Raw genomic sequence first — 16,942 nt, 5'->3', positions numbered from 1 at the left:
TATTTAATAGGTAACTCCTGACAAAAGGGGCAGTATTGAGTGGCTGATTGTCTTTGAGCTTTTACTTCAGACTTGATGTGATTCTTATCAAATACCCAGACCAAACCAACAACAGGTAATAACTGCCTACAGCACTAACATGAAGAGTCAATTTATAGGTCGCAAAACATCACAACAACAACGTCACATCACAATTTTTTTTTAAACAGTCTGTGGAGATGAAAATGTCAGAATAACTTTGTCTGTAGTAAATATAAACTCTGATTCTAAGGATTCTAAGGCAACTCCAACCAAAGCAGTCACAAAAAGAGAAGGAAACACTTTACCCACAATGCACCTCTTTCTCTTTAACTGCTTCACTACACAGAGCAGCCGACGGGGTCAGTCAAGGATAGTGTCTCAGTGTTTGTGTGCCTGCGTGTCTGTATGAGAGAGAAACATTCATGAAGTGCGACAGTTGGGGTCAGTAGGTCACTGTCACTGGGCACCAAACACACGGATTCACACCGTAGAACACACAGTGGCAGGTGACAGGAAGTGAAGAGGTGGCTCGAACTGGACGGGAACATGTTTTAAGAAGAATCAACCTCTCAGTAAAAGTGACTTTCTTCTCACACACCAAAGAGGTAGAGGAAGATGGAGTCTAAGGTCCACTGCTGTTTTATTTGTTTACTGGTTTTTGTCAAAAAATGTCAGTTTATTTGGTCATAGCTAGACAACCAAACCATGGTTTCTGTAGTATTAGCTTTCTCTCCTTCATATTTTTATGCTATAAAAGATATTCAATTGAGACAAACTCAGCTGTAAAATGCTGCTGTGGAAGGATCCAACAGGGGGCGGCAGAGGCCTACTGTGAATGATCAATAATCAGAGGCCAAAAATAGAAGTATTTTAATCCAGATTTAATCAGTAAAAAACGGATTTCTTCATTTCTCTCTCTATATTTTTTTTGAAGGTATTTTAACTTGTACTACTATTGCTCCTTAGGTGACGACTCTCTATCACAAAAGTGTTTCAATCTCAATGGACTTTTTTGGGAAAACAAAGGATAAATACATTTTTTTTTTAAATAATTAATTTTTAAAAAATTAAATTAATTCACGACAGCTGACTTTTTACATCCATTTATCAACATTCACTCATTGTGGGGCCATTGTGCATGTCCTCACTGAATGAGATAGATCTATTTGTAATAGTTAGAGAAAGAGGCTCAGAAATGTATCATGCCTGCAAAACACAAAAACCTGTTTATGTGTGTTCTTCCTCTCCTCTGATTGTCATTGTTTCCAGATGTTTGTTCTTCACTAACTGACTCATCTTTTCTAACTCTCCCACACCAAAGTCCATTCAGAAAGTCGGTCGTTGTGTGCAGCCAGTGCAGGAATCCAGCCTCTAAACCTCAAACTGATTCCAACAGCAGGGGACGCTGACGGCTCGAGTCAGCTAACTTATCGGCCCGTGTTAAACAACAAGATGTAACCTGAACCTGGCCCTCTCCTCTTCTGGTCTTTTCATCCCTCCTTCATCCATCTATCCTCACATTCTGATCCTGAACTCGGAGAATCTGCATCGATCGGTTCTTTCTCAGATTCCCTGCAGCAGAGAACACGGCGTTCTCTCATCTGCTGCTTCTTTAGTTTCATCATTAGAGGAGTTTTAACCTTTGACTTTGCAGACCTTCATATCTCCTCCCTCATTATCATCCTTCTCCCCCTCCTCCTCACTGCTGCTGTTGTGGCTGTGCTTAGAAATAATCCAGGACTCACTGCTGTCCAGATTATCAGTCTCGTCCACAACAGTCTACAGTTAGTTTTTTTTCTACAACAGACTTTAATGTAAATGGAGACACCTGATATGTTATTATTATTGTTGTTGTTGTTAATAATAATAATTATAATAGTATACTTTGACCAGAAGATGACGGTGAAGCTGGAGACGACGCTGCTGCATCTCCACTCTGTCTGTAATCAAAACCAGGAGGAGAAAACCCTCAGACATTGGTTAAAAACCACAGAAGCTTCATGTTTCTTTTTTTTCTCCATGTCTGAACATGTTTATGGAAAACACGCAGTAAAATTCTGATCATCAGGAAAACCACAGAAATTCCCAGAGGGAAAACACACGCTCAGATTCCTCTCGTTCACTTGGAAACCTGCTTCCTGTTCTTGTTGACTGACCTCGTGTTCTCATGTTTTGGTCCGTCATTTTTTTGGAAATCGATATTTTATTATGTTTGTGTTAAAAATAATCTTGTTCGTTTCACTCGACAACAGAGCATTGTCGTCATCTTGCTGATACTCCGGGTCACGGTCAAATGCAATTTCCTGCTGCTCCCACTTGACAAAAAAACAATATTACTTTTTCAAATGGACCATTAATTATAATTTGTTGTTATGATGATGACAATTTGAATTTTTCATTAGGATTATTGTTATTATTTTACCAAATCAGCCTCTTTGTAATTAGAATTCAATCTTACCAACAGGTACAGTTATATGTTATATATCCCCCTACTTTACTGCAGCAGATCTAAGACAACCTCATTCTGTGTTTCAAGACTAACCAAAGGCAACTGTGTAAACGCTGTGCCTCTAACTAACTACTTTGATTCTAAATTCTGAAGGAAACGACACGGCGCTTCACGGCCTCGCGGCAAATTGCTGACCATTCCTTTCTCCTGGAGGATGAGTCCTCATGTGGATGTGGTGGAGTTTGGAAATGCTGCGGTGAAGGAGACTCATCAGACTTTCTAACAGACCATCACTACAGAAACAGAGGTGAAGTCATCACTATTATGGAAATGAGGAAAATGATAAGAGGAAACAGGAAGAGGCAAAACATGTGCATATACTGTATACACACACACACACACACACAGTTGACACAGATAAGGAAACATTTTTAGCCTCAACAATGGTTTACCCAAAATAGCTAAAAAATATTAGCATTTTTAGCTGACAGATTCACATGTTCTGCTTGTCTGCTGCCTCTTGTGGTCAGTTTGTGCCATTTAGGTAAACCATAACAAAGAGTTTTTCAAACAAGGAAGTCACAAAATAAATAAAAATTTAAAATGGAGGCAGCAGTGAATTAACGGTTGTGTTTAATTGTATTTGCTGTGATGGAAAATCCCAGATTCCTGTGTGGAGTGGTTTAGGCAGCGTTCAGCAGAATCTGTGTCTCAAAGGAGCAGTTTTTAAATTTGCCCTCTACCTGTTTCCTCTGTATTTATCTTCCTTTGTTGGTGTTTTTATTTTACTTACACTGTTTCTCGGTGCAGCTCAGAGGTTGGCACATTATAGAACAGGTCATAATTTTTACTCTTTTGTGGGAATTTGTTTCCGTCACCACTCAGGCTTCAAGTTAGTTGCCTTTTCCTTTAAGAAGTTTCCTGAAAAGCTGGGTTATATTCCTTTTGTTGCTCAAACAATTATCAGAGGAAGAGAGGGGGAAATACTTGCAAAACAGTGGAGGAAGAGCTGGCTGAGGTCAAAGGGCAGAGCTAAGGCAGCGTGAAGCTCAGAACAAACTGAAAAGTTGAACAAAGACAGCAGTTCCAGGTCTAGGCTGAACATAAAGACATAATTAAGATGTGTAGAGACGTAGAGTTGCAGTCCAAATAGACGGGATAGTGTTAGTGATGTCACGAGTGATGTCATCACAGTGGGACCACATTGGTGAGAGCTTGTTTGGGTTTTGTCTGTGTAGCAAACATGGTTTCACAGATGAAAATGTCGTTCACAGTTGTTGCTCAGTGTGGCGGCTGGGTCAGAGGTCAGGGGTCAGACTTCGTCCCAGCTTCTTAAGAAAAACAGAATTCTCTGAAGATTCTGCAGCAACACGGTGACTAGGATTTGACTGTCAGAGACCAGCGACCTGTTTACTTAACCTCAACACATGACCTCCGAGGAAAGGTCAAGGTAGCTGCTGGCTCCGCCCACTTTCCCCAGCCCCACTCCCCTTTGCTGACTTTAACACTCCTTACTCCAATTACATCACACACCATCAAACACATGACACACGCTGGTTTAAATGTGTGTATGTGGTTTAAAGTCATTGATCACTGACAAAAAAATTAAGTCCATAGTAATAATATTGTTTAACCAGTGTAGCATGGTGTTCTCGTGTCGTTGTGTTGCTCAAATATCAACAACTTCAAGTGTTTTTTAAACTTTTCTCATATTGTATTTATTAAGGATGAACAAAATACAACGGTTCAGCTTTATAAATAACTCATTTTATGTATTTATTTTAAACCTAAACATAACCCTTATATCATATACAACAGCCTAAATATAATACATATAAATATTTAATTACATTATTATTTTAAAATCCACCCTTGGACATACAGTTAGGGCAGTGGTTCTCAAACTGTGGTACGTGTGCCACCAGTGGTACACGAGCGTTCTCTAGTGGTATGCGGGGAAAATTCATTCATGTTTACTTTTTCAATTAAATAATTAAGCTAATAGAGAAGGCCTACGCTGCTATATTCTAATGTTGGTCATCATGGTGGTACTCAGAGAGCTCCATGTTTTCTCAGGTGGTACAGAGTATAGAAAGTTTGACAACCGCTGTCCTTAGTCTTAACATTCCTTCCCAACTCTCTTTAACATTCTCAGTTCTTTATAGTTCATACAGAACTACCTTCCTTCACTCTACCCCATCACTGATTCCCTTCCACTCCATCTTGCCTGCCCCAGAATTGCAATTTCTTTTCTGCAGACTAATTAGTGGCTTGTCTCTATGCAGATTTGATATTCACTGCATGTGCTTTTTTTTTCTGCATGTACAGTCAGTTTGTACTGAGGAGTTTAAGGTTTTTAGTTTGAGGTTTTTTTCTCACTGTGAATGGCTGTTTGCCTCCACATGTGACCCTGGGATGGACAGGCCTACTGCCCAGCCTGTCCTTCCAAACCTATTCTAAGAAGCAGCAGTGGTTCCACGCTCCTACGTTCTGATGTAATATCCCTGCTGTTCTTTTCCGTGTTGGAGTGGTAGACTTCCCTGTTAAAATCATCTGTTTGACTAATCCTTTACTGCCGTTCTAAGGTAAATTGTCTCAATTATTGGGATTTTAGTCGGTAGACGGTGACGATCTGCTGCAGCTTTTGTGGGCGTCTGAGTTTTTGACCTGTGTCCTCTGACCTTCAGCCTTTTTTCACTGCAAACACAAAAGAAGAGACAGGAAGAGACAGGAAGTGTGAGTGACGGAAACTGAGGATTAGACCTGAACCAAAAGAAAAGAAAAGAGTTTGCTTTTTCATCTAATCCTCTTTGATCTCACTTGTTTCCTACTCTTAACGTTAAAGTCACTAATCTCAGGCTCCGCCCACCTTAGACTCCTCCCACCACCGCTGTATTAATGTCACATGCCTTAAAAATGTCCAACATTTCTAAGACATTTGACTGTGATCATCTGAGAAAACCCTGCAGTGGGTCAAATGTCAAACCTTTTTGTCCGGCATAAACTGGAGGGTGGTGCTATCACTCAGGTGGTGTAAAGGCGGAGTCGGACTCAGCGGACTGACATGATAATGTCCGAAAAGAAAAGATCACTTCACAGAATAGAGAAATTTGAATGACAAGTGACTCCACGTGTAGCATACCATTAGTGATGTCACGAAAGCCCCTGTACATTACTCTGGAAGTCGCTACTGAGCGTGCTCAGTGCGACTTGTCCGACCCCCACTCTGCGATGAGGAGGAAGGTCACAACCTCGCACTAGCGACATGCAAAGCCTTTTCTTGAGTCTGCACGCGATTTTCGCCAGGAGGCGGGAGAGAGGGCGAGCACCGGGGGGCGCCACTGTAGCGGGAAGTGCATGTGACCTGCAGGGGGCACCATTCCCTGTGAGTTTTTTTTTCTGTTTCCTGGAGTTTGTTGCTGATCTGTGGCGTTACTAAAACTGTTTGTCAGGCAAAAAAAAAAAGCAAACAAAATAAATGGTGGTGACTGACGGAAAAATATATTCGTTTTAAGTTTCAACGCACTCTCCGTCTGTCTCTTCACTGGGACCTGGTCCGCAGTATTGACATTGAGGATTAGTGCATCATTTCTGATGTACCGCCTAATAAAATTAGGCGTTGAAAATTAGGGTTAGGATAGATCCGAGGAAAAGCCCAAAATAATCATAGGAGAAATTCCTCCAACTGTATCTCTATCAGACTTTCACTCTGAAATTGGTATAATTTTACAAAATATTTTAAAATGTTTTAACACAAAACTAACAAAACTGACTTCATGGTCAGTGTGATGTCAGTGTTGCTCAGGTAGGGTTCAGTTTAGTCTGGTGCTGTACAATATTTACATACGGAATTTTTACACCACTTCTGAGGGTACAAAAAATAAATAAAATGAAAGAAAAAAATAATTTGACTATAAATCTATGATAAAAATTCAACTTCTAAGGGTGAGTTATATGTTTAAATTACGTGATTATTTAATTATATGATACTGAAATTATTTTTTCTATATTAATCTCATATTTTGTCATTTTAGAATGTCTTTATCCTTTTTCTTTTAATGGTCTCTTTAAAAGTTTAATTCAAACAATTCTAATTTGTTTTTAGCAATTTATTTTACGTCAACACAATGAAAGAAAGAAAAAAACAACAATATTACATTTTATTTTGAACCATGAGTTTGTGCTGGAGTTTGTGAGTCAGGGTCCACAGTTGAACAAATATGAAAAAAAAATCTTCTGTTTTTTTATTAAAAAGTAAAAATAATGACATTTAAAAAGAGTCATGACTAAATTAATAGTGATTTTCCCAGAGTCCCAGAGAACATGTGAGGAGGTCTGTCATCCACAGACAGTCTCTCAGTACGCACACCAGGAAAAAATTATCGTTAGCCTCTTAACGCAAGACTTAGCTGATAATCTTCAGTCTCAGATACAGGACCTTCCTGGAGGTTTGTTTAGCTATTGCTTCATCTAACGACTGAGTTTGTAATCCAATTAGCATTTCTGTTGACTTCAACTGTCTGTGATGCAAAAAAGTCTTTAGTAATTCTTCATTTAAAAAATTTAGAATGCAGCGGCAGAGCAGCAGCTTCTGGGCCTGTGTGAGGTAAAATTGTTCTGAGAAAAGCAGATCCAAACATCTTTACAGCTTTTTTTTAAACCTGGTTTTCACATCACAGTAGATAAACAGTGGATGTTTGAATATAAACGTCACGATGGAGAAGTGATTCCAGATTATTTCTGTCCAGATCTGCAGTGTCCGGCTCCTCTCTGCTGATCTACTCCTCTGACCTGTTAATGCCGGGCGTGACATCATTGTTAGGGCCACACCCACTGTGAGGCAAACGCAGCTGCCGAAGCAGCAGAGACGAGGAGGAGGCAGAGTTTGACCTAAATTCACTACAGAGACACAAAACCAGACACAGGCCGAGCGACTGCTTAAAGCTGCAGAGACACCCACAGACGGGGAGAAACAAAAAAAAAGACCTTTCTGGGTACGGCGATGCAGAGACGTTGATACTGAAAATTCCCCTTACAACTAAACACACCAGGTAAACAATCAGACACAGGCAGAAAGATACACAAATACAGGGAGAAACAATAGGCCGTGTCCACACTCACAATAGTGAATTGTTAGTTTCTTTTTTGCTTTTTAATAAAATAAAAAAAAAATAGTTGTTTGTATACATGAAATACACACGCACACACACACACACATATATATATATATATATATACGTGAAACAGAATATTGTCAGTAAACTCAGCTCCTGCACCTGTTGTTCCTTCACACAGTTGACAAACACCGTATGGACAAAATTAAGCATCAATGACCTTCAGTGACAGATGTTACTACAGTCATTGAACACAACTGTTCCCTCGTTTCTCTGCTTCAACAATAGTATTTTTGGAGCAGTACATGAAAAAAAAACAAAAAAAAAAACAACAACTGGGCCTTAAAAAATCAAATTATTTGGACTCTGTTTCCAGTTGTTAGTAGTTGGAAAATGGTGCAAGACATTTTGCCTAAAATGTTTTCAAATTTGAATATACTACGTTTAACATCTCCAAGAGGTGCACCTAAATTTTAAACCATAATGAAAGACATATGATGTAAGAAAGATATATATAACTATTAATAATGTCTGAGGGATGGTGTGAAAATGTAAAGTTTCACTGTAGGATTTTTTTTTTACCTTTTCCAATAAAATGTACATTTATTACAGGCCAGTGATACAGGCATCAGTTACATCAAATGCACAAAATTGTCAAATTCCTCTGCAGATCTGAATGTGTTTACATTGTCCTCATCCAGGAGGTGGAATGATAATTCTGTGAGCTGGATCTGAACTCGGCAAACTTCTGAACCGCGTCCCAGAGTGCTCATCAAGGGCAGTGACTACCAAGCACTGTGCTGCGGCCGTGGGCTCCACTGTGCCACGAGAGATCATCAGGTATGTGGAAAAAACTCTAATTAGTTGAATTTAAAACTATTACTTGCTTTACTGTGGCTAAAAAAAACTGAAAACAAGAGAGGCCAAGACTGTTGCAGGTGATCTCTGTACGTGTGTGTCTTTCTTCAATTCCTGTGAGAACCTCAACATTGTGTTCAACTAAATAGCCCAGGTTTCACACTAAAAATGTGAATTGTGAGTAAATAGAAACTATACGATAAATACATCTAATTAGATTTTCTTGTTAGTTTTGGTCAAATCCAACCTAACAATGACTGCACATCAGGCTCGATTAGGATGTCTGCACTTTTAACAATTTTGAGGTTCTCTTATTTCTAAATTTCTGAACTGTTTTTTTCCTCAGTGTTTGTGAAGCTGGTTTTTAGTTGTTTTTTTTTCTTGCTGCTTTTTGACTCAGTTCATCACGCACAAATATATTTATATTTATTTATTTTTTAAAATGTATTTTCTGTAGCGTTCAAAACTATAGCAGAAGCATAACATGGATCCATCAAACCACATCTGCTGATCTGTACATTTACATCAGCAAAACTTTACTCAATTTTTCTATGAGTTGTAAAACAGACCTTCCAATTTGGAGAGGTCAGACTTTTACTGGTCTACACGTCTAGATCCCACTGGCCGTGTAGGCTGTATGGTGCAGCCCAGTAAAAGTTTGTTGCTATTTTTTTTATTTTTCAACTTGAGTTATTTTTCTCCATTCTGGGCTCCTTCATTCATTAATTATCATATTAGGCTCCGTTTCGTTGTGTCCCCGTGGTACAATGACAATACAGACCATAAATAAATAGTACAAGGGCAGTTTATCACTTTTTTGGTTTTTTTAATAATTTGATAATTTCTTCTAGAACAAAATTCTGTGCAAGTTCACAAAGAATATATAAAAATTGAATTAAATTAATTTCAATTGAATTGAGGGTTAATTGTTGTCTGAATGTGTAACCTGTTTTTACGCACACGTCCTAAATAAAACACAAGCGAAACACAACATTTAATATTTTAATATTTTCTTTGAATACATTTTCCATTTTGATCTAAAATGTGTTAACAACATAAATAAAAAGAACCAGACAGAAACTTTAAAAATTTAATTATTTTTTAATTAAAATGTGTTTTTAGCGAAAAACAGACACAAACCAGTTTCAAACAACATCACTGTAACGGTATTATTATTATTATTATTATTATTATTATTATTATACAAGAATGGAATGGATAAGCAAGTCTTTACAATTTTCTTTGTAAATTTTTGAATACCGACTAAAATTGAGCAATTAAAAATGTATATCGAAATAAAAAAACCAACATAAACTGATCAATTGCATTAATATTCAAATGTCATTACATTTATTTTTTTAATTGATTTATTTGTTTTTAAATCATCCAGCGTCTGTGGGAATTGATTAATTCACAATTTACTGCCTAAAAACGTTTTAACTAATACAAAGTAGTTTGTGCGTTTAAAAGCTAAAATATTCATTTTAATCATTATTAAAATATAGTTTATGCAAAATGTAAAACGTATTCCAATATATGTTTATATATAAAATCCTTCAGAAAGACCAGAGACGGAAACGCGCCACAGAGTTTGGAGTTTAAAATAAAAAAGTTTCTAAATCTGCTAAAAAATTACTCAAATTAGGCTGAAATCACGTACCACAAATAGGTGTATTTTCTTTAGAGCTTCCTTAAATATCACCGTATTTATTTATTTTTATATATTATTAGCCTATTCGCCCGACACATGTTTTTCTAAATTTGGTAATTCGTCCGTGTGTTTGTGTTTGTTAGCATCAGTTTTTTTTTATTTTTTTCATTTTTTGAACCTTTGTTAAACTCACACATTGCAGTAGGTCAGACCTGTTGTCTATTAATTTTTTGAAACGAGATAAAAAATAAAAATTAAATGATTTTAAAATAAACGTTTAATGAAATTACCTTTGTCTTAACCGGAAAAATCTGATCCGACATTTTAATAACACGAACTACAAGGTAAATAATAATGAAAACTTCTGTTTGATTTATTAAAAAATATGATTTTATTTTTTTGTGTAATTTTTAAAATGTAGATATGACCCCTGATTTATTTATGTTTTTATTTTAACATTTACGATTGTCGTGGTTACATTGAATCTGATATAATAATAATAATAATAATAATAATAATAATAATACGGTCACCTTTTCCAAAAAATGTAAAAACACAGAATAAATATGATGCATAAATAACAAAAATTCCAATCACAGTGAAAATGTTTTTATACACAGACATAAATTAACGGCATTTCTTCTGCTGCGTTTTTTAAAAAAGTTACCTTTGGCAACAATTTATTTTCAGTTTACAACCTAAAACCAATAGTTCTCCCTTTTAAACCTATTTTGAATTAAATGGCATTTAACCTTAAAAGTCTTTTAGGCTTCCTTTTTCTCTTTTTTGAACTTTTGATATTTACCACTGACAGTTAATATTATATTCCTGTTAACGTGCACGGTCTGAAGCGCGTCCTGGTCCTGCAGAGTCAGAGGTGAGCTCAGGTCTCCAGGTCTGAGGTGTTCTGAGGTCTGAGACCTGAGGGCCGGATTCTGGGCTCAGTTGAGATAAGTGTTCGGAGTCAGGACCCTCCTCTGGGGCCCGAGCAGCCTGGGAAAGGTGGAGGAGAAGGAGCCGCTCCGTATGGAGTCCTGTATCAGGGAGCTAGGGGAGGAGGTGCAGCTAAACCCTACCGCAGGAGCAGAAGGGACAGGAGGCCCTGGTCCTGGCCCTGCTCCTCCTGGTACCGTCTGTGACCCTGAGACAAAGTACCCTGCAGAGGACTGTCCGGATAGGAGTCCGTAGGTCCCGCTCAGGTTCAGCGGCAAAGAGCGACTCAGCTCCCCGGGAGTCAGCGGCTCCACGGCGGGCAGCAGAGAGCTGTAGCCCGGGCCCTGGTTCAGAAGGGGGGAACAAGAGGTGGAGGTGGGGGGGTTGTAGTTCGGGTGGTGGTGATGGTGGTGATGGTGGTGCAGGGAAAGGAAGGGAGACAACTGCCAGTAGACCGGGTTGGTTCCGCTACCGGTCCCAGTGAACGGGGAGAAGCGGAGGCCGCGCTTGAGAGCCAGTTTCCCCCGGGAGGTGGCGGACCGCCGCCGCAGTTTCCCGGTGGTGCCGCCGATGAAGACATCGTCACTGCTCGGGTCTAGCATCCAGTAGTTGCCCTTTCCCGGGTCGTCATAGTGTCGCGGAACTTTGACGAAGCACTTGTTGAGGCTGAGGTTGTGTCGGATGGAGTTCTGCCAGCCCTGCTTCTGGTCCCGGTAGAAGGGAAAGTTCCTCATGATGAACTCATAGATCCCGTTCAGGGTCAGTCTCTTCTCCGGACTCTGTCTGATGGCCATCATGATCAGAGCGTTGTAGCTGAAAGGAGGTTTCTCGTATTTCCCTTTGCTGCTCTTTTTCTCTTCTCCATCATTTTCTGCATCCTTTTTACCGAGGATGTTCCTCTGGCTCCTGTGCTCCTCTCCTGCGCCTCCCTCCTCGCCCTCTGCCTCAGGGTCTTCTTGCCTCTCTGCTCCATTCACAATCGGGTCCGGGTCTGACTCTGCTGAAGAGCTTCTGGATCTCGTTGCAGGAACAGAGTCCGGTCTTTGCAGGAGGCTGTTGATGCTGAAGGAAGAGGTGGAGGACGAGCCGCAGCAGGAGGTGGTGGAGATGAAGGAGGAGGACGACCGGTGCTCTGTTTTCACGTCCTCCATGTCCCCCTCCAAAAAATCCCCAAAATATATAATAAAACGGAAATCCAGGGGAAAATCCAGTAAAAATAACCAGGGATTAAAACACAAACAAAAAAAACAAAAAAAATAGTATCAGTAGAAGGTCCAGAGAAGTCCGTAAGAAGGTCCTGCTGCTCCTAATCCTGAAGACAAATAAAGACCGAGAGAGAGGGAGAGAGGGAGAGAGAGATGGAGGGATGGAGAGAGAGCGGTGGAGAGAGAGAGAGAGAGAGTAATTAGAGGAGGAGCTTCCTCTCGATTTTATTACAATCTTCAATCTTTTGTTTTGCTTTGGTCTCTAAACTCTTTAATATCTAAAACATAAATCAGGGACTTTATCTTTTCTACTATAATCTCACTTTCTCTCTCTCTCTCTGTCTCTGTCTCGCGCACGCGCACGTACAATCGTACGCCGGCGTCTTTGTTTCTGAGTAGAAAATTGTTTGAAATCATTCTGCGTACTAGTCACACAGTAAAAACAATTGCTCTGTGCTGGTACAACAGCGACTCCCTTCGGCGGCAGTAAGATATGTTTTCTATTCAATGTGTGTGTTTTTTTTTGATAATTCGTTCAATCCAAACCATCTGTTAAACACTGCGGCATATTAAGATTGGATCAAAGCAGCACTTTGTGAAATAAGTGACATGATTCCTGAATAGTAACTTCAAATTGTGTTTAAGTCATAACGAACAAATCCATTTTTATTTGACTAAAATCTTGTCTTTAGGTTCTGTGATTTGTTCTTTCTTTTTTCTGCAGTTATAACTCAGCAGTGATTCTGGACCACGGTGCCAGGGTACACCAGTGAGCCACAGGTGTGCCCTGGAACATAATCAAATTTCACTCAGCTGGTCTGAATGCTACAAGTAATTTCTCTCTCACTGAGCACAGAATGCTTTTGAAGGAGATCCTCATGTTTCCTTCCTCATTTCCTTCAAGTATATCAGTGATGCGGTCAACTACACAGGCCCAAGCACTTTAGGACTGAGTAAGTAAATTGAAAGCAGACCAATATATTTTGTTGCATATACTGTTTTTTGGACATTTGTGTTTGGTGGTGGGCTGTGGGATTTTTCTAATGAAATGTACCGTGGCTCAGAAAAGGTTGGGAAACATTGTTCTAGATCTTGTTTTTAAAAAAGAGCATTTGCTGAGTTTTTCTCACCATATGACAGGTGATCACGACCAAGAACTGTCATGCAGGCACCATGATAGAATTAGAAAATTGAATATAGTGTCAGGTGTGTACAATGCTCTTTTTCAAATTGTCAATGTTTTTGATTTATAAAAAAGAAAAAGTTTTGGTAGAATTTTTTTTGTGTTTAAAGACCGGCAGAAGAAAACAAATAGCATATTTACATTTGTGTCAGAGACAAAGCCTGTCGGCAACTGACGTCTTTACTAGGGATGTCCGATAACATCATCCGACAGATATTATCGGCCCGATATTGGCATAATTATGTAATATCTGTAAGTATTGTTATGGATTTTTCCTACGATAATTGGGTTTCAAATGATGTGTGCCCTAAAAATAGTTTTGGGTATAAACAACTGTATATTTAAGTGAAAGTCAGTAGGTGGCAGTATTGCAGCTCATTTAATTAATCGATTTTAATAAGCAGGGCATTGTATGCAGAATGCTAGTGCCAGCAACTCATACAGTGGTTTGTACAGATAAATAAATATTACCAGGCCTGTACTGTATTTGGTTAATATCAGATTTAGAAATTAACTGTTTGGACAATATCGTCATATCAGATATTGGCAAAAAGTTAATATCGGACATCCCTAGTTTTAACTCTAAGAGTACAAGGTTATATAGGTTTTGAATACTTTTAAATGTCCTAAAACTCTGTTTTTGTGCATCGCTCTTAGCACCTATGAGTACTGACTAGGTGTACTGTTCTTTTATGCTAACATCGTCAGCAAACACTTTCATTGTGTGACTTAAACTTTAATGAGGGGTCAGAGGTATAGGGAAGGAGGCGATGAAGACAAGAGGACAGTGGACAGCAGTTTCCAGTCTGTCACTATAAGTTACCACGGCAGAAGGACGCCCCCTGCTTATGCTTGTGTACACTAACATTCCCATCAGTGATATCATTACAGATCCGAGTGTTTCAGTGAGAACTGTCAAAGTGGATCAGACTAAGACGCAGCAGCGTGGGGTTCAGCTGGAGTTCAAATGTTGCTATTTATAGCAACCGCACGAGGACCCCGCCCCCCGCATTAACACACACATAAACACATCGTAATAAACACAAACACAAACACACAGAGATGCACAGTGAAAACACAAACCCAGACAAAATGTAGTGGCACAGCCACCCAAACTAAATGTCTGTTACAAACCAAAACATTAGCGCCCTCTGGCACACACTGACCAATGAAACGTGGTGTTAGTGTAGTCACAGTAATGAACTAGGATGTTTCATTACTCTCTGTCTTCTTCTTCTTCTTCTGCAGACCTTCACCCAGACCTGACATTCAGCTGTTCCTGGCGTCACAGTTCAGGTGGTCACTTTATGATTTTGTCTCTTTTTGTCTTTTCTACTGCAAGTCAGTTCAAACTGTCCCTCCTGGGCCACCGTACAACCTGCTGCTCAGCGAACGCAGATTACTGGGTCCTTTAACGAAGTTCATCAAGAGTTCATGAGTAGGTTCAGACAAAGGTCAGAAGGAGGGGGAGGGACTGAAAGGCATGCACATAAAGATAAGTTCTGAGGGATGTCCAGTTCATGTACCTGTCCACAGCAACAGCTGGGGCAGAAACCTCAAGCTGCTTGGGTTTCAAACGTCAGTGTTTGAGACACAGCGTCATTGGGACAGATTATGTTGAGGGTGTAGGACTGGTTGTGTGACAGCTGACAGAGGGGAAACAGGTCTTTAAAAACTGTAACAGGAGGCTACGGCTTTAGAATAAAGGTAAAATTGATTTATATACTCAAAAAAAAAAAAACTTAATCTAATAATAGAAGAAGAAAGTTGGAATCAAGGTTGACTCTGATTCCACAAAATTCTGATTCCACAAAATTCTGTAAAAATTCTGTAGCTTTTATTTAGACATGTTTCAGAATGGCATCATACAATCAAGAGGTTGCTGCAGATCTGATCTGTTTTTAAACATTTTCTAGAGGTGACTGTTGAAAAAAACCTTAGTTCTACCCACTGATTGTTTGTGTTAATCATCTTCCATCTGCTGTCTTAGTTCAATCTTGTTCTCCTCTGACATCTGTAACACACAAGAGTGGGTGAAGCAAAGTTAATGCAGGTTGGGCATAGCAGGTCAAATGAATTTAATTTGGTTTTTAGGTGAAAATGTCATATATATCATATAAAATTAGTAGTAATATAAACCGTTTATTGAGGCCAAATGTAAAGATATAGATTGTAAAGAGAAACAGATTGGTCTAAATATAGACTAGTAGCATAGATATAAATAATATAGACTAGTAAATACAGACATGGTTTATAAATGTAGACCAGCAGATGTAGAAAAACATGATGTAAAGGACTGCGTCGTGTTGTACGTCCAGTTGTAATTTGGTTCTGCAGCTCTAATGCATCTAAGGCTGTCATGTCTCATTAAGTCCCTGCAGCTTCACTGCTTATTCCTCTGTGTGTGTGTGTGTGTGTGTTTGTGTGTGTGTGTAGGTGGAGAATCCTTAAAATTCCTGTGTATGTGTTATACTTTTTACTATTGGACAACAGCTGTCTGCACAGCGCACACAGAGTATAGCCCTCACAAAAACACACATGTGTTTGTATGTGTGTATGTGTGTATGTGAGTGTGTGCGCGAGACACTGCAGCAGAAAGAACACTGCGACCTAAAAACCCAGCACAGTGGGAGCAACTGCTGTCAAACAGAAGGCTCAGCCAAGTGTGAAACACACACTCACTCGCGTGTGCGCGCACATACACACGTGCACAATAGGGAAAACATGATGTGAACAGTTAATTTATTTCATACATTAGAGACAAAAGTGCCGTTGACCTCACTTGACCCCCTTGACATTTGAATTTAATATATGGAGTGAAATAAAACAATGAACTCACCGGTGATACATAAATGAACCACGACAGTGGATGAAAACATTCCGGTGGTCAACAATTTAACAACCACAACAATGATGATAGATTGCAATATTATTATCATTAATATTATTGTAACTACAACTAATAATAATAAGATGGTTTTGTATTCATGTGTTTTCTGTTTATGTATAATCAAATAAATCAACAATATTTGAAGGACTGAAGAAAACCTGTAAAAACAGCATTAATAATAATGATAATGATAATAACAATCAACATAATCATCTTTAAACAGGAATTGTCAACCCTGACTAAACTCAACATATTGTTTGTAGCAGTAAACGGTGGGATTATGGGTAATAACAAAATCTATGGAATTAACCGATTGACAGAAACTAATTTTACACAATAATACATTCAGACTCGGAACAAACTTCCAGAGCCCATCATCCTGCTTTTAATTGTTCGATAAAACTAAGGCGTGACTGACATCTAGTGGTCATATTTTATAAATTATGATGTAACGCGTCCAAAATGTTCTCTCATATTTAGATTTAAATGTATAAGAAATGATAAAAGCTGGCGTTAATATTCTGCTGTCGTTTCTCTGTCTTGACCTTCATTGTCATTATTATTATTATTATTTTTTACTTCAAATGGATTTTGTTCTTCTGACTAGTGAACTGTTCTTATTATATATCTTTCACAGA

At 38.9% G+C, this 16,942-nt stretch overlaps 2 protein-coding genes across 9 annotated transcripts in view; one reads left to right on the top strand and one right to left on the bottom strand.

Annotated features, from left to right (window-relative positions):
• The window catches only part of slc30a6 (solute carrier family 30 member 6), a 28,700-nt gene extending 16,417 nt beyond the window's left edge, over positions 1 to 12,283 (top strand). Inside the window, exons 16-19 of one of the 8 annotated variants that reach the window (XR_003051290.1) lie at positions 2,624 to 2,777; positions 7,219 to 7,464; positions 8,286 to 8,424; positions 12,054 to 12,283. Coding sequence is in view for 1 of the 8 variants with exons in the window: in XM_008322417.3 (XP_008320639.1) it covers positions 11 to 21 (11 nt within the window). In the remaining 7 variants the exon portion in view is untranslated. Of the gene's footprint in view, positions 1 to 10; positions 2,595 to 2,623; positions 2,778 to 7,218; positions 7,522 to 8,285; positions 8,425 to 12,053 lie in introns of those variants that run through there. The other 7 variants (XR_003051289.1, XR_003051288.1, XR_003051293.1 and 4 more) reach the window with 7 other exon arrangements.
• Positions 8,814 to 12,177, bottom strand: LOC103387674 (forkhead box protein G1-like). The gene has a single exon (XM_008322424.3). It carries the CDS (start codon positions 12,175 to 12,177, stop codon positions 11,035 to 11,037), a length of 1,143 nt encoding a protein of 380 aa, XP_008320646.1. The 3' UTR covers positions 8,814 to 11,034.
• Positions 12,284 to 16,942: the final 4,659 nt, after the last annotated feature.

This window comes from Cynoglossus semilaevis, chromosome 12 (assembly GCF_000523025.1).
Source record: "Cynoglossus semilaevis isolate Cse_v1.0 chromosome 12, Cse_v1.0, whole genome shotgun sequence".
Classification (NCBI taxonomy): domain Eukaryota; kingdom Metazoa; phylum Chordata; class Actinopteri; order Pleuronectiformes; family Cynoglossidae; genus Cynoglossus; species Cynoglossus semilaevis.
This window is presented reverse-complemented; position numbering and strand designations above follow the sequence as displayed.